Source organism: Hylaeus anthracinus, unplaced genomic scaffold (assembly GCF_026225885.1).
Source record: "Hylaeus anthracinus isolate JK02 unplaced genomic scaffold, UHH_iyHylAnth1.0_haploid 13742, whole genome shotgun sequence".
NCBI lineage: Eukaryota > Metazoa > Arthropoda > Insecta > Hymenoptera > Colletidae > Hylaeus > Hylaeus anthracinus.
In genome coordinates, this window is record NW_026534497.1 from 2,549 (window position 1) to 30,250 (window position 27,702).

General features: G+C 39.1%; 1 protein-coding gene and 1 long non-coding RNA gene across 4 annotated transcripts; one reads left to right on the top strand and one right to left on the bottom strand.

Annotated features, from left to right (window-relative positions):
* Positions 1-1,059: 1,059 nt before the first annotated feature.
* On the bottom strand, positions 1,060-25,655 carry LOC128892676 (RNA-binding protein fusilli-like). Of its 3 annotated transcripts, none has more exons than XM_054153215.1 (11): positions 25,160-25,655; positions 24,260-24,488; positions 19,902-19,991; positions 16,586-16,640; positions 16,392-16,502; positions 15,665-15,935; positions 15,361-15,576; positions 15,040-15,267; positions 14,765-14,924; positions 2,379-2,581; positions 1,060-1,787 (listed from the first exon to the last, which is right to left on the bottom strand). In XM_054153215.1, the coding sequence occupies exons 1-11, from the start codon at positions 25,319-25,321 to the stop codon at positions 1,608-1,610; spliced, it is 1,905 nt and encodes a 634-aa protein (XP_054009190.1). In that variant the 5' UTR covers positions 25,322-25,655; the 3' UTR covers positions 1,060-1,607. The 3 variants fall into 3 exon arrangements, with proteins under 3 accessions (XP_054009190.1, XP_054009189.1, XP_054009191.1); XM_054153214.1 differs by having other exon boundaries at positions 14,723-14,924; positions 25,160-25,607; XM_054153216.1 differs by lacking the exons at positions 24,260-24,488; positions 25,160-25,655 and adding an exon at positions 22,435-22,695 and having other exon boundaries at positions 14,723-14,924.
* LOC128892677 (uncharacterized) lies at positions 23,076-24,561 on the top strand. Its single transcript, XR_008461138.1, has 2 exons — positions 23,076-24,191; positions 24,385-24,561. It is a non-coding gene; the product is annotated as an uncharacterized LOC128892677 (long non-coding RNA).
* Positions 25,656-27,702: the final 2,047 nt, after the last annotated feature.

Consider the following 27,702-nt stretch of genomic DNA (forward strand, 5'->3'; position numbering starts at 1 on the left):
TGATCAACTATTGGTCAGGTGATCTGGAACCGCACGTCGCGATCGTTACTTCTGGAGGCTTACACAAAACGATCGACGTCGATTACTTCTAAAACCTATGTATTACTGATATCGAGGCAACCGCATAATTGTTTAATTGTCGATTAACACTTTGCTCTCGGAATGAGCCATGTAACGCTCCGATGCTCGGACGCAGAGCGAGTAATGGATTCCAGAAATGTAACGAGTCATCTCGTAAGTAATGCGAGCTTTCTTTTATCGAGTAGGGTAAAATAAAATAATTTACGTACAGTCATTAATCGCCGACATATTGTTCTTCCTTTTCTGTAATGGTTCTGTTCACTCATTGTTCAACAAATTTGCAAACTCTTCAATTGTTGACTAAAGGAAAGGAGTTAAGTAACCTTGGATAAACACCTAACTAAATTGTCCTCGCCTTTCCAGTACAGGGAAATATATCGACGATTAATGATAGTAAATGAATCGTTTCCTTTTACCCCTTTTCGAAAAGGGAAATATAGCATTACTTAAGGGACAATTTGACAGATTGAGAGGCTGTTAAACATGGGCCCAGAAACAACGAGGATCAGGAGGATAGAGAACGCGCCGCGCGCGTACTGCTTCAGAACAACTGAAACGAACGACGAGAAAGAAACGACGTCACTGCGCTATGCTACGACGACTTGCATCTGTCTCTAGACTAGAAAGAAACGTGACACTTGGTGACACGTTAGATTTACGGGGGAGCTTTCTTCGAAGATGAGGATAATAAATCGTGTCGCGCTGGATATCTCCGCCCAAGGCCTCGTTAATGGCCGCGGTGTACAAACGACGGTACAAATATAATGACTGGAGAGACTGTAGAGACGCTGGAACTTTAGGACCACCTGCATTCTGCTACTGAGCGTTTCAGCGTACCTTTAAAAACAGCAACAAAACTACCAGATTAATTTCATTCATACTAAAAACTGTATCAGAATATTCATTAGCTTCTTAGCTTTCTTCTGGCTTGTTTACGTGCTGACGTAGATACTATCTTCCAAGTAGGTAGTATCTTCCAAGATACATTCTCTTTAAGGGTACATTAGCATTCCTACCACCATTTGGTTAGGTTCTATCTACTATTCCTGGACTTTAGATTGAACTTGCTACTTGGTAACCTAGCGAGTCCCAAACAAAGGATTTTGATTCTTTTTCCATGATCCTACCAAGATCCTCTTTGTGGATCCTTAAAGTCACCGTCACAAACGCTCAGGTGCCATTGCCCTAAGGTTCTAACAGACCCAAAACGAGCACACGCGTTGCGAACAGCAAGCAGTGACCACTGCCCTGTAATCAACAGACCTTACCCTTTCAACGGCTCCTACACAACAAAGTTCAGCTCTACAGCTCTCTCTAAACTGACCCAATAGGATCACTATACTCGTACCGTAGACTGTACTACATTCGCCACAAAGAATCTTCTTATGCAAGGAGCAGGAAAGACGTAACGTTAAGTTTCTGTCGTGCGAGGCTAAGGTTTACGCGCTTGACTCGACTCCGTCGAATATCAACAACGAGACAGGCGTTAAGAAGCGGATCGCCGAACGAATTCACGACCATGATCATCAAACCATGAACACTTCGACGAACGGACTGCATTCCGCCTGCGGGGGCGCGGGAACAGGTACGCGTTTCTCCAGTTCCATTCGCGGCAGGAAAGTGTCGATCCGTTGCTCCGCTGTCGGCGTGGTCGCCGTGGGCACCGTCGCCCCAGGTGCCAGCTGCAGGCACTCCGCGGGTGTCAACTGCAACAGAGATTCACACTCCAATTAACGAAGTATCCGTAATTTTTACAAAGAAGTCCCTTGGCAGAAGATTTCCTTGACCATGAGAACGATAAAAGAGAAAAAAAGTTAATTTTTTTTTTTTTTTAGTATGAATTTTCGGTCACTTTCTGACGGATGTTTAGTACTTGCTGAATGATTTGACCTCTTCAGGATTTTACTCAGATTTGTCAAGATTTTACTAAAATTTATAAAGATTGTAGTCTTTAGCAATACTTAATCCTCCTCTCCTATGTGAAGACTGTGAAGACTGAATTCAGTAAGACCGAAATCAGCCAAAGGTTACAAGTAAACATTGATTTGGTTTTAAAAAAGAAGTTTTTCTTTTAGCGAGCAATACACTTATCTGTACGTGATAAATGCGTCTTTAGGTGAAAAATGGCCCAAAAGTATGGCGAGGTCGGAAACCACCGTAGTAGAGGAGGGTTGAATTTATCCTGAAGGACTCGTGGAGTTTTTAAAAACACTTTCGTCTATCAAGTAAAGCGTGACTCAGCGACAGTGGTTAAGAAAATCTTCTTAATTAATAAATAAGAAAGGAAAGACTCTTACCAATGCAGCCTGCTGAGGGATCGCCGCGATGCCACCAACGTTCGCTGCATTATAATAATTGGTGGGGCTGACTGGCGGCGAGGGATAGGGCCAGTAAAAAATCGGTGGCGGATAAGGAGCTGCAAACTGTGGTGGTCCGCGTGGTAGCATCGCAGCCGCAGGTGGGAATATCGCGACAGGTGGTGGTGGCAACATCGTGCCTCCTAGAGGGAAGAACAAGAAGGGAGACAATCAACGTTCGATCGAGTTCATTCCATTGATCGTACACTATCGAAAGGATGAAATGATTACAAGCATCGATCCCAAAATTCCTCCCTCTTTTCCTCGACGAGCAGAGATGGGCGTCGTCTACATACAAAAATTATTTAAATACAAAAAAATAGAACGAAGGCAATTTGATCTTTATGTATTATTCCACGATTAATTGCATCTGACAGTTATTCGTTGGATAAAAACGCCTTGAGTTATTTTTATTCGACAAATATAATATATAAATTTATTCGATACTCGAGACTTTTATTTGGACAAAGACTTCACCTATCTCTGTCGACGAGAAACTTTCAGATCCTCCGAATTGGTTACCACCGAGCAATGATAAAACCCCTTTCAAAAATTTCACGATCCGAACCGATCACTTTTCGGATCGCAACACGAGCCTGAAAGTATTATGCTCGAAGCGCGTATTAATTCGTTTTGCCAGCTCGTGGATTAATAGACTTCCGATAAAATTGAGAAAAAAAAATTGACAAAAAAAAAACCAAAATCTGATAACACCCAATAGATTCTATGTATGTACAAACATAAGAAGAGTACCCAACTATGTAACCACACCACGATTCGTGGTCGATGACATCGTGCAGAGAGATGTAATAAGAAATGTTTTTACTTCTTCGTCACTGATCGTGGATCGATGATTTTGATTTCAGTATTCCGTCGCATGGTCTCATCTCTCTTTTTTTTTTTTTTTATGCGCGTTCCCGCAACCTGCACGATTTCACGATTAATTCGATGATTTTCTACGGTCCGTGCGAAACTTGTCGAATTTTTGGTTCGACGTAAGTTCTTTTGTAAGTGGAAAAATATCGGAGCCTCGCAGTTTGAGGTGTTTGCTTTTTCTAGGGACTCCGAAGAGTTAGACGTCTCGCTCGGACCGTAGAAAAGCACGTCATCCAGAGGAATAATGATTTGGACTTGGCCTACCTGGAAGCACAGAAGTTAGTATTTGTAGATCCCGCTACCAAACAGCAATCGACACTGCACCATTGTAACACGATATATACGTATGTTTTATATATATATATATGTATGTATGTATGTATGCTACATATATATATATGTATGTAGCACCAACTTGCGATTTCGCCCCCTCTGCCAAATCACCAAAAATTCACTCAGACTCTCCCTCTCTCTTCTTGCTTCCCTCTCTCAGACCTCACTCGCTCTTTCTCTCCCATCTCTCCTCATTAAAAGCCCTTTTGCGTACGATCCTCGATGAACTAAACGAACGTTTTTAAAGCAACAGCGTTCGTATCATAGTACTAAAAAAATCATTAAGATTAAATCGGTAAGAATCTTATTTTTTTACGAGCGCAATTCTATAATTCACATTGTAAAAAAACGTTTTGGCGGGCTTCAGCGTGGATTCGTATCGCATCGAGGCATTTGCAGACACAGGGGTCGTAAAATTAAGAGGGAGTCTGTTCACCGAGGGTTGAACAGAGCGTAAGGAGAACTGGTCACGTTGAATTAATAAAAAGAAAGGAACAAACACGGTGGAAAAGCTGAAGAACACAATTTCGCTGAATTTCAAGAGAATCAAGTAAACAGATACACAGGGTGTGTCATAAACTAATGGAACCCACTTTAGCAATGGATTGGGGGCATGTAATCATCAAGAAACTTTATATTAACATATGATGTGACCTTGTTCCTGAATTATAACCATTTTTGTTTCGAATATTTTATTTAAACTAATATTAATGTAAATTATATAATATTATATTATACTATATATATTTATCCTACATATTTATACTATGTATTATAATATCAAATATATAAACCAATGGCTATAAGTCGGGGAGAAGGTCATATAAGGCATTTGTTTCATGTTATAATATTCGCAAAGTAAAATAAATTTCTATTTAGATTTGTATATGACTCTATTATATACGTTTGCAAAGATTTCATTTTGCATAAAGATCCCCAGTTTATTGATGACGATTGGCACCGTCATCATCCTGAAATATCAAAGTAAATGCCTTGCAAATTGTCTCAAAAAAAAAAAAAAAAAAAAAAAAAAAAAAAAAAAAAAAAAAAAAAAACTTCGCTAATTTTTGAAGTTTCAATTTTTCCGTACACCCATACATGTATACACAACCGTTTCCGTCAATGCTTGTTCCAATCCGCCGACTGAAGTGATCCCCATCCAGAACGCAACCCTGTATAATCGTAATGCCCGTTGTGAATTAGGTTACGGAGTATCAATGGTCAGGCATCGTTCGTTAGATCAAATCACAGGGGCTGGCTGTGTTAATGTCGACACAAGAACTGTTATGCCCTCGAAGAACCTCGTGACCGTTCCTTTGGAAAGGGCTGAAGTTAGGGAAGAAGATGGATCGTGGCGACGATTGGGGTAGGTAGGTGGTACAACACAGACAGAAAAAAAAAATACCTGGCAGGAGAGCACGGAGAGACAGCTAGAGCAACAAAGAGAGACCGAGAGTCCGAGAGAGTAAAATAGAGTACCTATTGTGTGAGCGAGAGCAAATAAATAAAGAGTGAGTGAGAGAGAGAGAGAGAGTGAGAGAGAGAGAGAGTGAGGGAGGCAAGAGTTACGACACAGAAATCTCCAACTTGATCTGTAGACACCAAAGATACCTGCGAGCCCAGTGGAAAAAAATGTATAGAACGTAACAGGGGTACGGTGGTCGTAATTTTCATGAATACCCATGAGAAACGGGACGTCCAGTGGCGGATACAGGGGGCCGCAAGGACCCAAGTTTAAATTCAGTGGTACCCATGAAACGAAATCGCACTTAATATACGATATTTTCTATTTAAATATAAAGAGAAATTTCCATATCTTCCTAGCTATGAAAAAAAAAAAAAAAATAGTCAACAGAGTGACACCTCAAAGAAAATCAATCGAACGACGTTAACAGTCACCCGTGCCCATGAAAATTACCACCACCAGGCGAGGGTAATATAATCAGGGGTAAGAGTCCACCAACCCGGCAAGCAAAAAGATATGTATGTCCACAAGGCACATTTATTAAACATGATCGTTCACCATCGATATAATCGTCGATATACAAGAAAAAAAGGTGTATACAAGGGGTAAAAAAAAAAGATCAATATATACTCTCTCGATTCGTGTGTGTTCGTGTGTATGCGTGTGTTTGTGCGTGTCCTATATATCCCAATAGATAAAACGCAATCGAAAAAAAAAGACGTCCTGCCGTAACGAAAAAGAGAGCAAGAAAAAAAAATATAGAAAAAAAAAAGATGGAGAAAAGATGTGTCGCACAGAACTGAAACACGTCCAGCTTGTTTTTTTGATTTTTTTTTCGTCACCGAGCGATTCGATTAACTTTCGCCAGGACATTCACGATTGGCCGTGAACTTTGTGTCTGTTTTGTTTAACGTTACTTGGAGACCCTTGCCCGCCTCGTGAATCTTAACACTTCATCCACCAAGACCTAATTCGCAGCCTTTCCAATTCTAACATTTATATACAGAAACCTTTCGTCGGTTCTCCACTTGCCATGATCAATTTGAAGAAATAGATAAGGCTTCCGATACACCAAGTATCCGTAAGTTAATCCCAACAATTAATACATATATATTATTACAGAAAGTTCTCTCGTAAACTCTTTTTAAATAGAATAGTAGTCAAAGCGTTAATTAACCGCGTGAAATCTCAATTGCACCGACTATATGCAATTCGAAACAACGATGGGCAATATTCTAAATTAAACAAATTTTGATTTGAATTGCGTGATAAATTCACAATGAACGACTTAAATTCAACCGTTCCATCGAACGAGTTGCTTTGACTTCAACAAAATTCCTTTCACGAGCTTTACACGATCTGCGTACTCGACTATGTTCCTGTATAGCCTGTCAAAGCTGCCAGGAAACATCCTGTAAAGTTCCTGTAAAATTCCTTCGACGAACTTTACAGGATCCTCACTCTCAACTGTATGTTTATACAATTTTCTACTAACAGAGGGTTGAAAGGATTCCGAAAAGGGCAAGAGTCCGCCACTTGTTTCTATCCGAAGGCCCCTAAATGGTGTCTAATTAGTTCACACAAAGAACGTCTCTCGGTCAGCCTCTGGATAATAGCGACAAACGTACGTACTGATAATAACCAGTACCGGCGACAATTAGTTAAATGTAAATTTGCAAAGGGACGACACTGTCAGTCACCATGTTAGCGATTCACAATAACCAGACAACACATTCAACGCAATAGGAAAAATGCCACGGCCTTTGATATGACGAGCTTCGTTTGAGTTAGTACGGAGGACGATAGTGTCTATAATGCTACTCCCTCGCTCGTTCAATTTTCCATCCTCTCGCACCCTGTCACTCTAACTCCCACACAAACGAGCACTCAACCTTTCTTCCCCTCAGTAGCCTGTGGATACGTGTATAATACGGCTCGTGTGAGTGCCCAGCGAAAGCTAATGGCAGGTAATACACATTTGGAAGAGATTGCGAGTCGGTAAGTTGAGCTACGACGAGGATCGTGAGATTTAAAAATTAGGCTCTGCATCTGTTCACGCGTTACTAGATCAGGACAGAAGTTCATTCTGTTAAAGAAGAAATGGGCGGAATTTTAGTCGAATATAAAAGTCTACACAGCGATTTATTTGCAGGGTTCCTTAAATTTAAGAAGTTCGATTTAACATTCGACGTGAAAGATAATTCGAGGTCTAAGGTAAGCTTGCAAAATTCTTTTAACTGATTCTTTACACAAAAATTCAGTGGTCCCGTGCAAGTTTAAATTAGATAATTTGAGGTGTTCGAAGGTAATACTGCGAAATTCTTTCTAGTAATTATTTGCAAAAATGCATTGATTCTATTGAAATTTAAATCGACTAAAAATAAAAATTACACATTCTGGATTGTGCAATCAAATTATACTTGAATTATGCCTCGAATGCATCAAAGTTGCGAATAAATTACTGTACGATGTTCCTATCTTTCTCGTTCGTCATCTGTTATTCGAATAAAATTTTGCCCACTTCTGAGAGCCGAGATTCCTCGATCGCTCGGTTTATCGACGCACAAAGTCCTCCATTCGATGCACGCGTGTCTCGTTTATCGAGAAGGCGCATCTTACGTACCGTACGGGCCGCAATCATCGATGGTAATGGTATTTGTAATAAAGGAGTCGAGCTCGTCGAGAAGTTCCTCGAGATCTCCCTGTCTCCTAAATCTAACTTCGACTAGAATTAATTTTACATCGACATTAAGATTCTTTTGGGACAAGAAGGGGCCCAGAGTGAACGTCTCCACGTGCTCGATCGATACATTTATTATACGTTTTCAAAACACACCAAGATGCGCCCCCATGGAGGCGACGCGACGCGGATACCCCATAAATCTCGCCGCGAGCGTCCGCGATCCCTAAACTCTTCGCGAACACGTGGCTGCTTCGATCAGCACATCAGCTGCTTTGATCATTTATCTTAGAAGTTTGCAGCAGTGTTGGGCAAGTTGCAATAATCGTGGTTTCAGGTCGAGCTTTTAGAAGTCACGAAGTTGCCAAATGTGAGAGATTGAAATTGAAATGGTAATAATAAACGTGACAGTAATAAATTACGATGGGTAAATTACTGATTTGTGTGACCAATGCCTCGATGCTCAGAAAAGTTTAATAATTTGCCTCCAACTTTTACGAGTCACAAAGTTATCAGAGGTTTATATCCAAAACGAAATAATAAATCGTAACGTCTAAATTACTGAATTGGCCAATTGCCTCATTGCTCTGAAAAGTTCAACAACCTATGCCTATCTCCGACAATTTTATCAACGATAAGATTAAGAAACGGTTACAGATTCTCAGATTGCAGAACACGAACGCGTTCACCTGACAATACGTGCTAACGATTGCTACCAAATTAATTACAAATCATTGCTCAACACTGATCTGCACCACCTTGCACCATCGTATTTTCTCACGCGTTTCCCCGATTTCGATTCTTTTGTATCCTTCTCGAAAGGCCTCGAAGCCATTCGAATTACTGCGCTGCGAAGAGTTAGGACAGCTCCGAGGGGTTGCCCTTCCGTTTCGCGTCGCCTCGCGAAATCTAATTTCTAGGATGTCTATTAATGCTAGGGTGAAGCCGAATCAGGAAGCGTAATCCCGACGTAAATATATAATCGGCAGGCAATACCCGATTCTCGAGTTACATTAGTAAGATTGGAATGCAAAGTGTGCGCAAATCTCGGATACCAAAGTGCACTCTTCGTGGCCTGAGCGGTGCTTTTCTTCGTCAAGAAGCCAATAAGAAGTAAAGTATACCGAGTGTTGGTTAACAGAGCCGTTTGATTATCTAATGATTGAAGTATCGGTGCTAAAATTTCAACCGTGAATGGATGTAACAATTTGGAGAATAATATAACAGCACAGGTAATTAGTAGACCGTGGATGTTGATGCAAGTTCATATTTTCTCGGATGTAGAAAAAAGATTTAAGCTTAGATGAAAGTTTGTCTCATTTTCTAAATTTTCATACGGATTTCTCCGTACTTTCGTTTCCCATAAACGCATAGAAATCCACGGTCTAGTAATTAGACACAGTCTCATCCTTGCGCGCTTCAACTCATTGTACTCTTCAACCTCTGAGAACGCGCGAAGTATCGAAGGCCGTGCACACTTTGCACAGCAATTTGTAAACGACAAAACAAGACTAGGTATACCAAAGCAGAGATGGGCAAAATTCTCGTCTGCATAAACAATTTCAAACGGTCGAATAAATAATAGTATTCGAATCGTGGTGATTAATCGATCACCATCGACTAAAACTACACCGAGAGAAACGTTCCCCACCTCTGTACCAAAGTACTACTACTCGATTCTATGTAATACGCTACCGCATCCTGTCAAACAGAGAGAGGCTTGTGCGAAATTATGTAGGATTACATGTAAAAGTACAAGAAAAAAAAATTGTTACGAGATATGTATGCGTGTGTGTGCGTGTGTGTGTATTTGTGTATGGGTACGTGTATCGGTAGGTGAGGAATGCAAGAGGAGGGGAAAACGGAGGAACAACTTTGAGGAGGGGAAAAAATTATACGACTAATATTATAATGAACGTAGTTACGCGAGGAAGAACGAAATTGACGCGATTACGTAACCTTGTTTGGTCGTGAACGATAGCTAACGAAGAAAGATCGTTACAGGTACTTGCAGGTATGCACGTCCCTCCACAAAACCACGACATGCAAACCAATCGTTTCTATACCCGCGGACTTTATGCTTCTCAGGCAACGACGATTTGTGTTGCGCGTTTCCGCGTTTCGGAATCGCCTCGTTATTGCGTCTAAATGTAAAAAAAAACGGGGGCCGGGGGGCGGGGGGGAGAGAGAGAAAAAATGATAGAAAGAGAACACGTGGCAAGAAGAAACTTTTTTTCGCGTTAACACACCAAGTACGCACAAAAACCACACAGAGAGTCGGAACAAAAGGCGAAGCTTCCTGATCGCGAAGGACCATGAAAAAGCTTTTTCGTAGGCATGGCAGTATGCACGATTGTCGTTCACGCGTACGAACATTCCACGTGGTCCAGTCACTTTAGAATTCATTGTGAAGATATTGCTGATCTTCGTGGGAATTAATGATTGCGCGATTATTAACAGAGATACACACGAAGGATCACTTTAACGCGGATATTTTCATAATTTTGTTCGTATTTTAGTGTGTTTCAGTGACTGGAGTAACGAGTTTTCCGCGTAGACTCAATGTTGCCTCATCTTTAATAATTATATCCAGAAATGAGCGAAATTTTATTTAGATAAAGTTTCGAATAACGAGTAAAGAATAACTCGCTCGTTAAATAAAAATAAGAAGCGAGATTATCGAATGAACGCGAGTAAATGAACATTTAAATATTTAATTGAATAAATTTCTGTTCCTTTCATTCGTTATCCGTGGAATAAAATTTTGCCCATCTCTGGTTCTATCCACCAACTACGTTATCACAAAATATTAAACCGTGGAAGAGCGTCGAAAGGGTGAACACTGCCGACACCAAGTTAACAATCACAAGTTACGAGGCCTAGGTAACGATACACCGTGGGAGAATTACAGAGATTTGCATGTATTAAGTGTTATTAGGATGCAGATGATAATTGGATCTAGATACTTGGATATATTAGCAGTGTTTCTCAAACTTCACCTTTCGGTAGACCTTTTCTCGTGGAGTGGAGTACAATTTGATTATGTTTCAAATGTATACGTAATAACATATTTGAAATTAAATTGCTTCGTACTTTGCAATTTATATTTAAACATAAATGAATTTTGTATAACCGTTAGCATCGAGAAATCTTCATTGCTTTAATTTCAGTTAAAACAATCTTGCTCGTAAAATAAAAATTAATTACCTCTTATTATTTTGAACGAAAGCAGAATAGAAATTGATGAATATGATTAGAGACACAAAAAAATGTTAACGAAACTGTACAAACGTTGAGCAAATTTAAATTTGATGAGATGATTAGAAATAAAGTGAGGGATGTTAGAGAAACACTGTATTAGGTGTCCCAGCAAATATTGCGCATTTTAGTCACCTTGCTTTCTGGTTATTTGTAAACCATTTATCGAAGTGAAGTAGTATCGTAAGTATCGATACATTATTGGATAGTTCGTGTTTGTGCTGATTACAAAAATATATCCTGCGTTCGTTTTCATTGTTCGTTTGGTTTATCTTTCGAATGAGTTGCGATAAAATAAAAGGTTTGATGCGTTCGCACCATTATCGGAAAACAAAACTATAATTCTATTATTAAAACTACGATTCACCCAGTGTACAGTCCAGACTTTGTTCTCTGTCCGACTATCACTTTCCTGAAGCCATAACGTAATCATTCAGCAATTTGATTCAACAATTACGCGTCCAAAAAGAACCATAATGGCGTTACTGAGGAATACATTCATAGTTTGGGTGAAATCATATTAAGATTTTGATATTCGCAATACTTTTTGGGACACCTTAATATTTACTCGAAGAAATCACTGATCAATTTGATTCCTGATTTCAATCCGGATCTTTCAGTTCCTGGATCAGATTACTCTATCAATTGCTCAGTTGATAAACGGATCCAAGTAATTAACCCAGTTATGGCAGACGTCCTTCCAGAAAGGTTTGCAAGTATGTTAAATAAAACGCGTGGAAAAATAGAAACTGGTCTATGTAATTCTATAAATAATTCAAAAGTCTCGCGGAGTATTATTTCTGTAAATTCCTAGATTTCCTTCCAGATGGTGGATGATTTTAGAGATGTCTGAAACTTTTGGCACTTCAACTGGTTATAATAAAATATTTGAAAAAAACAAATTCAGCCATATCTGGGTTAACGAATCCTTTCTCTTCAACTTCAGCCCTTTGCACTCGAGAGGTGACCGACTTCCTAAAGATAGAATATTCAAGTATAATATTTCTTTATATTAATTTGTATGCAAAAAACATCAGCTGTAAGAAGTATGACAAATATTTGCAAAATCACTCGGAGTTGCTAGTCCAAAGTAAATACATGGAATGCAAAGGATTAATAGTTGAAAATGTCTGCTGGCTACACCTCCTTGGTTTGCATCGTTCGCGAAGCCCTCGTAACGTTTAACACAACTGTCCAATCGATGGACGTATCTGCACCAACCAAGAGAATGTTCGCGTAAAAAACAATAATAACACGTTCGAGCATGCTGTTCCGATTTCCTGTTTGTAGCTTGAGTACTCCCTGCGACTTTCGACTCAACACAGACGTACGTGAACGTCGAAACGCGTTTGTTTCTATATTTTTTTTTTTTTTTAGGAATGTGGCGAGAGGCTAGAAATGGGTTTGTGAATTTCGTCGTGGGAATTTGTCTGTCACGTCGGACCTGTTCGACTCGGGAAGCTCTCGAGCATTACAATGCAAACCATTTGAGCGAAACTGCGACGTAACCGGGCTCATTGTTTTTTTCTTTCGTTTCTAACCGCGCGTAAAATAGATGCCGCGTAAAAGTATAGCTACCCTCCAAAGATTCTGGAGCTTAAGAAATCGATAACATTGGATGGAATGTCCATTGCTTATTCACTAATAAAAATATTTCTAGCAAAATATATAAATTTTATATATATATATATATGTATATGCTTGGGTCTGTACTTAGATATTTGTATATATAACATATAAATTTATATGTATATATTTACACATTCATATAAATCAGGAAATCTCCAGAGGAAAAACCTGAATCGGAGAGTCCTCGATCGCGTTTACGTTAAAGGCACTTTGTTGCACATTGCGTGAAACGACACGATCTTCCGCGCGAATTATATCAGAGTTCACACGACAAAATAAGACGCCGTCTACTAAGAATAAGTGACGTCTAAAATGTGCATGTTACATTTCATAAAAAAGAAATATATATATATATAATAAAGTAACACATAAAACACTCTAAGTACTGTTGCTCGAAATAAGTATCAAAATGGAAAACAAGTCTGAAAATTGGAGGAAAGAGTCCAAGAACAAAGGGCCTCTAAATAACAGTCACCGTACACCGATACAAAAGAGGGAGGCTTGCACAAAGTGCTATGTGGAATGTCAGGAAATAACTATAGCGAACAGAATCATGTACTGTGTACGTTCATGGAGAAACTGAATCGTACGTCTTAATAATACGACAAACTTTTGCACAGCGACGATGCAAACGAGAAACATTCTCCAGTGTCTTTCACGCGTGAAGAACGTTTCGATCGGTCGTCGCAAAAACCCACGTGGAAGCTACTCTTCACGATACGAAGAATCAGAAGCCTCGATTATCGTGAACGGAGAATCGATCGAGATTTTGCTCTAGAAACTGGCCCAACTGAAACGAGCCATTTCGACGAGGGCAGTGAATGAGATACAACCGTAAGAATGATGAATTAAATAACGAACTTCCAGCTACCGATGCATGTATACAGTGACCTGTGGAAATCGATCCCTTTAAATATCTGGTCGTGAAATTGTCGATCATACTGGCAAATGTATTAGATAAAAAGTATGTAGCTTTAAGGAGTGAATAATTTAATGTGGTTAAGCTTTTATTGAAAGTGTACGAGACTTCTGGTACTTCCATTTTAAAAGAAGATATTGATCACTCCACCTACCGAAAGCTATCTTCTTCAACTACTCTCTACAACCTTCCTTTTGTCTGATACATTTGCCGTTACTACCGATGCAGGTATATCCAAGAGAAACGATTTAGATAGGATACCCTATACATGCGTTGATTTCATCAAAAAGTGAGACATTACTTCATAAAGGAACGAACGTTGTCGCATTGGACGATAAAGGCGACCAGTGGAAAGTGTATGGAAAACGGAGCACCCGTTAAATGAAGATCCTTGATTACTGACTTGGTCCGTTGTTACCGCGGCATTCGACACTGGCACGGCTCGATCCTTCAAATCTGAGGATAAAATTGAGCAGGGTAAGGCAAACCAGGTGCCGCAGTTGGAGCTTGAGCGAACGCGGCCGCTGGCGAGTGCCACGTGGCGCGTTTCGCGACGGTGCCGGATGCGTCGGGCGGGAAAGCGCTTTCCCATGATCGTTTCAATCCCATTATGGCGGCAGGATTCAAAGGTGCCTGGACGATGGGCGTCAGCAGACCGTGAGGCGCTGGTCCCCGCAGAATAGGGATTCGCGAAGGAACATTGAAGAATAAGAATGGCGCATGTGTCGGTGGTTGAGCGTGAAGCGCCGCAGCGGCCGCGGCGGCAGCGGCTGCCGCTGGAGGTGACATGGCATAGGCAGGGATCTGATGCTGATTATGTCCAGGTAGCGCGAGCGTCTTAGTCGTGGCCGACGAAGTTGGGGATGCGGGAGTAGTGGAAGTGGGCGGTGGATTGGAGGCTAAAGCCATTAGCCAGAAATCTTGGTTTCGTAACGCCTGCGCTTGAGCCTGAGCTTGAGCCTGCGCTTGAGCCTGCGCTTGAGCTTGCGCCTGTGCTTGGGCTTGGGCCTGCACTAACGCGTGAATGTCCCAGAGGGGAGGTTGCGCCGTCGGTACCTGTACCGGTACCGGCGTAGGCGGAGGCGGATGTGTCAAAGTTGCAGGATTTTGTGTGGTCAACGTACCGGGTGATAGCAGAGCCTTGGTTGACGGCTGAGTTACCGCACCTGTCAATACCAGATTCATATCGTCCCCGCTGCACTGGAACACTTCGATGTACCGTTGTTTCTTGCCATATATCATGTATCGATGATGCCGTTGCGACGCGCACGCGAACGCCGAACTTTCGCTGTCCATTTGAATGAACGCCTCGCCTGAGGGCTGACCCTAAAACAAAAACAAAGATAATCACACGTTAATTAACTAGTTACATCAACTTTTCTTCGCTACTGTTTCAGTTAAAAATTATAATAAATGTAACTAACGTAATAAATATACTTACTTGAGCATTGTAAACCATGTGAACACCTTGGTAGACGATATTCTTGGAATGCTCGCCCATAAATTCGAGAATATGTTCTACGAGAGCTTCGTAAGGAAGACCGCGCAATCGAACGCAATCTTTACGCGTACCGGACGTGATGATGTGTTGCGGAAGTATTGGTGGAAGCTGTGGGATAGGTGGCGTCGGGAGTACGACCTGTTTTGGGTCAATTGCCCTGTTCAAGACCTGTAAACCATAAAATCGATATGCAAATGAATCACGTCTATTTTCACTTCGTCCCTTCTTCTACTATTTTGTACCCGCATTATTTTCACGCACCTGTTGCACCTCAGCAATTGTACTGCGAAAAAGTTCGATATACCGACTACCAATGCAATCTCTGTGTTTGCTCAATGCCTTCACAGCGTCTTCTTCTTTCGCAAAAAGAACGAAAGCGTCTCCAGTTGCTCTGCCATCTGGTTTCTTGACAAATAGGACTCCGTCTTCCCCGTCTAACACGTGACAGGGCTTTTGCCCTGATAAAAAGAAGTCCAGCTGTAAAAAATAATACGCGAATGAAAGGAAATCAGAAACGCATGGTGGAACGTACAATAGGAAAGTTTTTTGTTCTTTTAGTGCTCACCACTTGCTTAGCTACACAGTCATATGGCAAGCCTCTCATTCTAACAATGACTTGAGCTCCCCGTGACAAAAATGCGTGAGCCTCCCCACTTGTTCCTCCTGCAACGCCGACGAAATCCTCCCCAGAAGCCTTGTAAACTTCTATGTATCGTCCACCCATATGATGTTTATGTCTTTTTAATGCCATGTCTCTGTGTTCTTTATTAACAAATCGTACTAATGCTTCTCCGTTACGTCTTCCCATAGGACTTAAACACAGAGCTACGCCACCCCTGGAAATCAACGAAATTAAACAAAATTGCGATACAATAGAAAGCACTGTACATAATTTTGTAAGTTATTGCGTAACAGATAAGAGAAAGAAATTCCATTATTTATTCTTGCGTATTACTACCGCAGTCATCGCAAGAATTATTAATAAAATTGTGCGGTGCATAAAATTCATGATCCCAGATAATACTTATCGCTATACGAAGTGACATAAGTTTTTAAGATATGTTTACCACCTTGAACTAAGTAAACACAACAATTTCCATGAAATTTTGCATAACAATCTAGCAGAGTTTGAGAATCATGTGAGCAATGTAAATTTATTTATGCGTCAGATATAAATGTTTACCTTCTTTACGCGCATCCAAGTGGCTTGTATACAAACACCATAACAATTATTACAACTTATTTTTCAGAATTCTTGTACTTAACGTTCATGTTTAACAAGTTTCACTTACTTGGCAACATTTAAGCCACGAAAAAATTTTGCTATGTCCTGGTCAGACGATTGCCAAGGAAGACCTCGTGCTCTTACTACACAGCCATTGTCAACTTCTTCATCTTTTGAGCTGCAAACAAACATTAGACAGAGATGACAGAGTAACTTTCAGAAGTAAGTCTAAAATAAAAATAAATAATAAATATTACTCACCATATACCAGGTTCTAAGATAATATTAATTACTTCAGGAGTTTGGAAAACGTGACCTACAAAAAAGTAGAGAACAACTGTTAGTATGCATTCAAATGTATTCGGTATATTGAGAATATTTCAAGAATATTGTCAATGGTAGAAACAGAATAAGCTCATGGATCTGCGTCGCCCATGTACCGACTACGATCGTGACTCATCGATCCAAAAAATCAACTACGATACTATTCATGAAGATCTCAATTTCCAACTATTTTTGTATAATTGTCTAGTATCGAGCGTTCTGAAACTACGCTGTTTCTATCGCGAATATATATTTTAAGTAAATAATTAACACAAAAACTTCCACCTTAATTCTTGCGATCATTGTAATTAAATAATACATTGATGATCAATAGCCTCATCCAACTATGCACCCACATCGTCAAAATAAAACCGAGTTGTAAGACAGTTTACGTTTATAAAAAAAAAAAAAGGGATAAATCACGAGGTCTAAAAAGTGAATTCTTTTTTAACGAGAATGCGATGCTTTAAAGAGGGTCAAGCGATGCGGTAGATTTCACAATTGGTAACCTCGCTTCCTTCTGGTCAACACGTGCGTTTGCAATGCAGATTCTCTGCCAAGAGAAAGTTTAGTAAACTTCCTACATAAATGTCCATGAATACGACATTGACCAGCTCATTCTGTAATGAACTCATCGAAATCAATTTCCCCCGATTCCAAAGTTTTGTTCAAAATTAAACCCATCGCGATCCAGATATTCTCATCTCGGTACAATTTTGTGACTGCAACATGTTAATGCTCTCATCAAAACATTCCTGAAGTAAATCGATTAAAAGTATAATTGTCGTTTCGATGTCTTGGTCGCCGCAGTTAATGAGTTTCCTTTGTAATCATACACCAGCGGTTCGGCTCTAATTTCTCTTGCCCGAGCAAAATTCCCGCGATTAATTTGCCTAGTCAGTGCATAACGCGTCAGCACGTCCATCAAAGAATTTTCACTCGAAATTGGTCTTTTGTTCCGATTGCATCGCCAAGAGCAAATAAATTTTGTTTAATTTTCATAAATCAGCGTGATAAATACGAATGTAAAGGAAATATGATCCTCTGCAAGCAGATGAAGCGAAGTCAATGTTCTTATACCGTCGCGTACAGACCAAAGAGCAATCGATGGCGCATGTGCTTTAGCGTGTGCCAGCGTTCGCCAAGCGTGTAGCACATGTGCCTTCGGCTGCGTTTGGCTGGTCTACACGCGCTTAACTTTCGATTCTCGACTGTTTTACTCATCCCCTTAACGCATCTGATTACGTAGGAATACGTATGTATAATATCAGCACGATAACTTTAAGCACAGCTGAAGTCGCGTTTTTAAACCTAACAAAATTCTTTACTTTGTCCTATATAAATTCGCTCCATTTTGAAATACAAATATTTCTATATATTTGTGTAAAGGTGTGAGCAACTGGTGAAAAAGTGTCATTCGTTTTCAATGACAACTACGTCGTACGTGCTCCGCAAGAAGCAATTATGTTTGCGAATGCACGCACGCATTTGACACACTGGCACGCAAGTGTACAGTCCATTTAAATGGAAAACTGTTTGGAGTTGAGCACCACTGTGATAAGGAGTATATTATGGCCGTCACCGCTTCTAACATTACACAGCTTGACCCGCGATCATAAACCATGAACACGCAGAAGGGACCAGTGTGCACGGACCTGAGACATATACTATTCTCTCCCTCTCTCCTTTTTCGTTCCGTTCTCTTATTCAGTCGTTTTGTCTCCTTTGCATTCGCTTATGCTAGCCTTTCTTCGTTCGCGCGTGCAACGCAACGCCGGGTTAGGTATCGTTCGAAATAGAAATATTTCAAGTATAACGCGAATAGTCAACGATAAACAATTGAAACGAGTAAATCATCTTCGAGCATTTAAGTCGGATGGGAGTATAAACGATTTATGTAGCATTTAACATTATTATAGTTCGAAAAGTCTATTTGAATATGTTCAGAATAATTACGAAAAGAAGAGAATCTTATATAATTTATTACTTCGACAGTGGGTATTGCAGAGACTATAAAACAGAATATAATTTCTTAGAACATAGAAACACACTGATAACAGAATCTTTTATGATGTAATCTTCGTATATGTTCCACGTGGGGATTATTTTAAGAGTTGTTTAGATATTTTTGGTGTTGTCAAAAAAAAAAAAAAAAAAAAAAAAAAATAATAGAAACCGTTTGCTTTGTGAAAATTAAAATGAATGGTTTTTATATTCATTAAATGAGATGGAACTTATGAGTGTATCTGAAATTCGTTTTTCTACTATACAGATAGTCTTTGCGTGTGTGATTAGAGAAATTAAATTGTTTCAATGACCAAATCTTTGATTCCTCTCTAGATCCAACGAGTTGAAATCATTTATGCTCCCATAATGTGGAAAATTTATGAAACCTATTCAGTATCTATGATTAGAAAGACATTTTGCTCGGGTCAGAACGTGAATAATTTTTCGTAATATCAAACTATGAGTACATCATACAGGAAAACTAATTTCCTTGTTATTTAACAACAACTTAGACTTTCTTCAATTAAATCTTGCATAGAATATATTCTGACTGTAATCTGAAAGTCAGTGAGAGTGGAATGGAGTTTCAACATTCCCTGTTGCGTATAACAGAAAACTCTAAAATAATACACGCGATTAGTATCGAGAAAAACAGCGGAGTTTCCTCGATGATATTCCCTTTTTTGGAGTACGACATATTATAGGAAGAACTTTTGCTTTTACAGAGAGAGTTGCCTTGAAACTCACGCGTCCTTGAGTATTGTGGATGAAAAAGGAGAGATTCATAGTCCAGCCACGTGCCAGTTAAGAATAAAGCAGGATTAATTTGAAAGCCTGCATCTACATCTTTGTTAACGCGGCAAGATTCGAATTGTATTTAACCGTCAGCGATCCGATGTCGAGCGATTGTCGACAAAAATCAGAAAAATCAGAAAAATCAGAAATCAGAAGATCTAAACAGCAAAGGGTTAACAAGATACCGATTACGATCCATAAAATTGAAACGAATCGAAATGTTACGTTGGTCGATGGTGTTAAGAGTCCACGAAAGATAGAAGTATCGTGTATGAACCTTAATCTTTGAGAAATAAAACCACTTTTTTTTTCCATGCAGAGTTGCTCGTTAATTAGAAAAAAAAAAAAAACATGTGTCGCTATCGGCCGTAAGAGCAGATTAGATATAAATTCGTTTTACACAGTTTGTGCTATGAGCCGAGAGGAAAATACGTGAAGTCGCACGACTTACCATCTTTGATCATTCTTTGTATCACGCTGATCATATCCTGTATCTCCTTCACGTGATAGTCGTTTTCCGTATCGGACGGTAGACCAAAATCTGATTGGGATCAGTCAAGGATAAATTATCGCTTCTTAATCGATACAGTTCCTATCGCGACGAAACCGAGCCACGGATTGTCATAATCGATGCTTTTACGTAATCGTGCGCGACATATCGGGATATCGAGTCCAAATATTATCAGGCCTATTATTGCCTGAGAATATTTATCATTTGCTTTGCTCCAATTTTACGAGCAATCTTTGCCTTCGGAAACCGACTCGCGTTGAAGGGATGTAGCAAGAATCTATATCTGTATTTCTTGTATGCTTTTAATGGAAGTTGAAATCGGAGTAGTTTGTTGAATAGAGTGTAAATAATACAAAAGAGCAACAAACCGGGACGTTAAAGGACTTAAGGTCGAGAAAACGAGCAAACTTGTTACGTGCATAATTATCCGTATATCTCGTTTGGTCGTCGAGTTGTTACCAATATCTCCACCGGGTTGACCTTTAAACCGTGTTCCGCGCGTGATAAGACCGCGATGGCCACTTGGTGGGACTTTCATAAGTCATTCGGTTGATATTGGTGTCGTGTACATTTTAATTTCGTCCAATTTTCACCTAACTTTTGTATTAAAGTCTTTCTGCATTCTTTTGCTCTTCATTTGATACCCTAATCAAAGAATGATATATTTCATTGGTTGTAACGGTAATCGAACAGGAAATCTACTTTGTACTTTTAAATGGAAGTATAGAGAATTGATTCAAGCATTTACATTTCTTAATTGAACGTTTTTACTCTATTTTAAACAGGATATCGTATATTAAGTGGAGTGCTCTATCTTAGGAGAGTTTCTTTTAAATAGTATCGGATTATTCATAGACGTAAATTACTTGCATATTTTCGAATCATTTAGAATTAAGATCGAAACGTTAAATTAAAAATATATTTATGCCAAGCACGGATCGGATCTCCATTTCTTTACTGTCGGTTTGCGCTTATAAAAATCTGACAAAAACCTGTTACGAATTATTAATGGCTTGTTTACAGAGATTGAAGACCGTAATGAAAATTAAATGGTCAGTAATGAAAACGTTAGTCTCCTTAGCGACACTTCCGGCTTTTTTCTTGCATATTCTAAACTTGTTTAAGTGAAATACAAAATAAGGGCAAAGAAAATAATCGAACGATTATATCAGCGAATTCGAGCATAGATTCCTTTGGCTCGCGTAAATCATAGTGATCGCAGTTGAACATAAAAATTGTCAAGGGAAGACAAATACTTAATTTCTTAGCTCGAGGTCTTCATTGGTGAAATAGATAAACTCATCGGTTTTGTAAACTACTCCAAAAACCAAACAAATATTTCATCTTATTATTCGATAGTATAAGCAAAATAAAAGACTATCTCGCTTGTATAATTTTTACAAGGTGATCAGTGATCACCAGCGATCACTGATACCACAAAGTAAAGTATTTTCTGAATCGCTCAAATATCAACAAAAATTATACTCGTACTATATAATAATTATAACAAGTGTTTAATTGTTTATTCCGCGAGCTTCTTTCGACATTCGATAATTCGATTAAATAAAAGAAATCATGAGATCATGAGACGTCACTAGGGTCGATCGATATTTGTGTATACTGTATCTCGGCAGCCACAGGTGGTTTTGTTTTATTAAGGATAGATACAGCACACATTACAATAGAACGAACGGAACGATTATAATCCGTGGGTTCCAAGTCGAGCTTAACAACGAGGTTGGATTGGAACCACGTCAGGTATCAATTTGCATTTATGGAGTAGCACTTCCTCTTTTGGATTTAAATCTCACCTACGAGTGCGCGGCTTCTACACCTTTCATGCAAATGCAGGGAAATATGGAAAGAGCTGATATGCGCACACAGATGCGAGGCAGGTTCTTGTTTTCTTTTTTTTCCAATCCCAAGGAAACGAAAATATAACCATAGATCGAACGACTCTGCGTTCATAGGAGTGCAATCGTTTTTGTCCTTCGTAAATAATTTCAGTTTATCGAAATTACTATTCGCATACCGTGTGCTTGGAAATTTGGATATTTCTTCGACAGTACGTAGCAAAATTACTGCGCAATATTTTCGAATTAAAAAGTAAATATATCCGAGGAATGGAAGTTGTACTATTAGACTAGTATCTATTAAATAAAAACGATACTCCTAATCGAGACCACGGTGTCTTTCACTCGAATGAATTTTCCCTCCAATAAATTTTCCATGCCTCCACAAATGGTAATCTCATCCCTCTTCAAATTTTCAAAACAAATGAATCATTACCGGACACTAACACACCGTCTAGTCTTCGCTGAAGTACCAGTAACCCGTCAATGTATTCTACAAGACTGTAAACTATTTAATGAAAGAATTTAACGATCGATTCTTATGTTCTCAACGAAGCAATGTTAAACACGACCACGAGGAGATCCTTCGATGGATATACGCGTGTTCAGAATAAACGTACCTCGAATTCAAACCGTGGAGCGTTCGAAGGAACGTCGAGATCCCAGGATAATTCTGTCGTCGCTTAGAACGAATCGAATAAATAATATAGCACACTCCCGCGAGATCCTCGAAAGTTCTGCGTTAAAAAAATCGAGCGGAGACGGACGCACGATGGGTGAGTAATATTCGTGCTCGAATATATTGGCCCCACGAGAGCCGCAATTACACGATACGCGCACCCTCCGTCCGTTTCCAGACTGACTTGGACTGACTTTACACACCAGCGGCCAGTTCGTCGTCAGGTTCGTCGAATATGTTGGATTCGACTTCTGTCGCGCCGCCTAACGGCCGCACGCCTTGGAATTCTCCTCGTTTCGACCATAGTCGTCGCCTTGGGGCGATCAGACGGTATCGAAAAACGGAATCTTTACTTTTATCAATGAATCGCGACGATTCCGACGGCGAACAAACGCGCGGATCGAAAAGTGGCTACACGGTGGGCTGGAAAAACGATGTAGGCATGAATTCGATTCGTGGGATGCTCCTTTGTATTTTTACAGGCCTTTTTAATTGAGTTTTTTGAGTGCCCTCGATCCTCGAGAGAGGGAGCGACTTGTCAGTTTGGTACGGGATTAGGACTGTGTAATGATGCGAGTATTAGGTTGTCCCGAAAGTTTCTTTCGCGAGTTGCACTGAATTATTTGATGTGGTCGTGTTTATATAGATAGACAATCTAATTTCATAGATATTCATGTTGTAACAGTAATGGAGCAAAATGAATCGTGTACAATTCAGTAATGTAGCATAAAACATATAATATTGTGCATGTATTACTTATTAATAAAGCGAAAGAAACTTTCGGGACAACCTAATATATGGAAGTGAGACAATGTTGTTCCTGTTTGTTGTTTACATTTTGTAACGAAATGTTAATCTGAATCGAAGTTAAACTAAAATTTAGGAGACGTGAACGAGAGAAAACCAATATAATATAATTAATTAGGCGTAGAAATTATTCCTCTGGCTTCATATTCAATCTATTATAAGTTTAGTTTAAACCGAAATAATTACCAACATTCTAGGTTCTTGACCTGGGACTCTGTTATAATGAATCTGTACATATCGTTACAATCTACATATATGTATGTACGAAGTTTGATAGCCATGCGTTTTTGCTTATTGTTATTATTCTCACAGATTACACAAGTGTGCTTGGTAATTACAGTAATTGAAAAAGAGTAACAACAAGCAAAATTCGAAGGCTACTAAAAGTTTGTATGGATGCATTGCAGCAGTGACCATCAGGTTGAGACTTAGGTTATGTGAATAGATACATTGTAATAGAGTTGAAACTGAGGACTCGGAAGGCTTAGAATGAGCAAATAAGTATATCTACTTTAGCGACGATTAAGTTTAAACTAGAGTTATAAATTATTAAATACAGAGGCACAGAATTAATTTCTACGCCTAATACATAAAAAAAAAAAAAACGAACACGACAGATGGCGCCATTAACCAATGTGGCTGAGAGCGTTATGTATCTTCGAATAAGCCTTTGAATAGTCTAAATATTCCAATACTCATGGATTCAGCTGAAATGCTCTAATATAAAATAAATTCGACAATTAGTCCCTGCCACGTAAATTGAGAAGGACATACCTAAAATGTCGATTCATTATGCTTTTATTTGACTTTTTCGTGCTCCATCTCCTCGATAGAGGGAGCAACTAGTCGCACTAGTGGTCCTGCGACGTAGAACGACGCCCATCGACAAAGGTATGCGCAAAACAAGGAAATGACCGAGCAACATCGAATCGTTAATTATGCGATTTGTAAAAGGATACATTCCAGCATCTCCTGTATTCCAAAGGTCGAAAGTTCCCCGTGGGTAGAGTAGCAGGCGACGAATTCCTTGCGGAGGTCGTGGAAGAAGTTGTAATGTTCTGGCAGCTCGATGTCTTTGTTGCAGGCCTCTGGATGCAGGCATTGTCTCAAAGGCGCCTGTCCGTCTACGACGAATCTCGGTGCGGTGCCTGACGTCACGCAGGACATGGAAGACCACCATGCTTCGAACTTTTTTTAAAAATCAAATTTTGTAAAAGTTGCTTCCCCTTGAGTCTCCCGCAATAAAAACAGTTTTGTGGAATGCTTCATGTAATTAAAACATGAAAAATCCTCGAGATATAAATTTAAAGAAGTTCTCACTTTCATTGGTAATTAAAATGGATATGCGTTTAAGTTGGCCAAGGGAGAATGAGGTTCCTGGAGACCTCACTCTCGCTTCACCAGACGATACATTCGTTCTCAGTGAAACTCAATTTTATTTGTATTGCCAACAAATTTGGTTCCTTAAAATTTAACAAAATTTGTATACTTTCTATAGACAAGCATATCGACATCATTGTGAGAAAAGCACTGATGCTTTTCCTACGTGTAATGTAATGTGTACATGTAATTTCTACATGTAATTAACACATTAATTATTTGCTAAACAAAAAGAAACCCACTAGAGAAACTTGCTAAACTCATACTTCTAGTCTTCAACGTTAAATATTTGTTCGATGATACGATGGATTACGCGAATTCAGCTACACTTATCTTTTTTTTTTTTTTCATTCAACGCAGATCGAAGTTATTAGTTTCCTTATCGTTCGTATCGAATGTACATATGTGGATGGAAACATTGTATACATTTGTGCCGGACAAATTTCAACGAAATATTTAAAGATTAGAAATTTAATTACCTGCTCGACCGCTTGCTCCAACGGAATTCCGTGTTCTCGAACCGTTTTCTCGGTTAACGCTGGAGCATGCGCCAGTGCTGCTTCGCTGATAACACCGCTACTTCCGGCGACCGCCGGATTGTCGCTACCGGTTCCAGGCGTACAGCTTTCGTCCATTACCATCGGTCGTACAATGTACTGTTGCCTTCCCAGCACCTGCAATCGTTAGATCCATAAATAACCAACAGTGTAACAAATTTTTTGATAATTTAAAACTGCACGAACTGCATGAAAATTTGAATTTGCATAAACATCCACAGACTATTTGTTACTGCTACTTCAACTACATTTGACTCAAGCTTTATTATTGTTGTTCTTTCTTAGTCTCTGCGTTACCATACTTCCCTTATTGACCAATCACACGTGCCCCTGCAATTCTGCAACGCGTCATACACCATCGCGAATGGGTTACATACCAACAGGGGTATGCAAAGCATGCAACGAATACATCGTGCGAGTTTAGTTTAGTCGAATTTTTTCGTCTTTACTCTATCGAGTAAGCTACATTTTGTGCAATTACAATCTGACGTAACAGCGAGAAATTATGCGTTCCCGTCTTTTTCACCTTTCCTCGTGTAATTGCAGGTCCGAACTTCAAATCACCTTTACGTAAAGACAGGTATATAATGACCGCGCAACATAGTAGACGAATGCTTTTTAGTGGAATCGCGTAAAAAATATATCTTGAATAATCTTCTCGGCAAATTGAATTTAATGCTTGTTACAGTGGCAAATTCAACGCGAATAGTCTTCGTTATAAAACGATTAATTTCGCGTTGTCTAGATGCTTAGATGATTATCGAAATATTCGTGAGATTCAGAGCTATTAATACGGTTAATCATCTCGATATTTGAGTCGATTTCCTCGATCTATATAGATGTACGATAGGAAGCGTTTTGAATCTCTGTTTGTGTAAAACTATCCCTGTAAGAGGTCACTTATTAATTACATAAAGATTTCAAGGGACGGGGAGGTTTAAAAAAATCTGAACGTGACATTACCTGGGGAGGGAGGGTTAAGAGTCATTCTTACGTAATATTTAACTACGAATCAAAATAGTTTCCTCATTTTAAGATTGTTTCAAATCTTACCTTTAATTATACCACGAATTTCCCAGAGACAAAATAACTATTTAAAAAAAAAAAAAAAAAAAAAAAATAAACATCTGTGAATTATAATAACGTGTTTTAGTGTAGCTAAGCCTTTTCTAACAACATACAACTATTTAAGTAGAGGAAAACTCTAGTTACAATATTATGTAAGAAGACCTTTACGTGTCTTTAATTGGGGATAGGGGGATCAAAAATGGCCAAAATCGTCCTTACGTAATTAACGAACCCCTAATGAGTCCCTAACGCACTATACAATTATCCAAATGAAATTAAAAAAACGGTACACCGCGAGTCTTCGTAATTGCACCGTGGGTCATTAATTACAACGAGAAATTTGGCGTGTAATTACTCATAACACGCGAAAGGAACGACTGGCAGAAAATCCAGGAGTCTACGAAACAAAAAAGAATAATAAAAGTAAAACGCCACGGACACGTAAGCTTTTACTATATTTCCGAGTGGAAAGTGGTGGGTTTTAATCGAGTGCAAGCGTTTAAAACGAGTTTCTCGTTTCGAAACTAAAAAGAGATCGAAAATTTCACAATGACACGTTGCAAGGTAGACATTAAAAACGGGACTCGACATTTTCTAGAAGCTGGAGTTGGGTAAAATTCATTTACATTTGTAAAGAAGAAACTTCGCTTGTGGTGTTATAATAAAGAATGCTTCGTTACGAATAATGTTTAAATAATAGAAAATGGCGAATCTAGAATTTACTCTGAATTATTACCTCTCTTAATAATTAAAATTCTTCGATACTTTTAACCTTCCGATGGATATTGATTCGACATTATGCATTTAAGTAAAAAGTGCTCGGACTATTCATTTCACAGATAAAAAAAACAAAAGCCGTTTAAGGTCATTAGTGTCATTTTTTAATAATATATTTTTTTTTTTCTAACAGCAAACAATTCCGTGAATTTGTACACGGTCGTGCCTGTGTATACTTCTAAGTCGATATTTATGCGAATTCACATTTTTATATACCCAGATGAAAAACAGATACGTACATTTAAATGTCTTGTCTTCTAAATGCTGTGACGTGTATTTTCTTTTTTACATTTTGTAATATTTATGCATATGTACACCACCTTGTGTACATTCGTATATTTACACTTGTTAATGCATACTCCTAAGGAGAGTTGAGAATGTTAACCACATAGGAGTTCAGGTGTCAACTGTTAAGAATCTATCTAATGTTTTTATAACATCCGAGATTATCTTAGGTATGACCCCTTTAGGTTAACCCCTTGCACTATTTTCACGAGTCAGGCTCGTTGTTGAATCTAATGCGGCTTTTTCCGAGTCTCGGCATAGTGCAAGGGAGTAAAGTACGTTCGGTAATTTTTTCAATTCACTTCGCATGGAAATCTTTGAGACGTGACAATCTT

Excerpts from the sequence above, each read along its gene's own strand:
- LOC128892676 (XM_054153214.1), bottom strand. The coding sequence starts at position 25,321 with ATGGTAATGGACGAAAGCTGTACGCCTGGAACCGGTAGCGACAATCCG. Across the intron at positions 19,992-24,259 it reads AATACAGGAGATGCTGGAAT|ATTTTGGTCTACCGTCCGAT; the intron begins GTATCCTTTTAC and ends GATCCCAATCAG. Across the intron at positions 14,925-15,039 it reads ACATGGTTTACAATGCTCAA|GGTCAGCCCTCAGGCGAGGC; the intron begins GTAAGTATATTT and ends TTTTTGTTTTAG.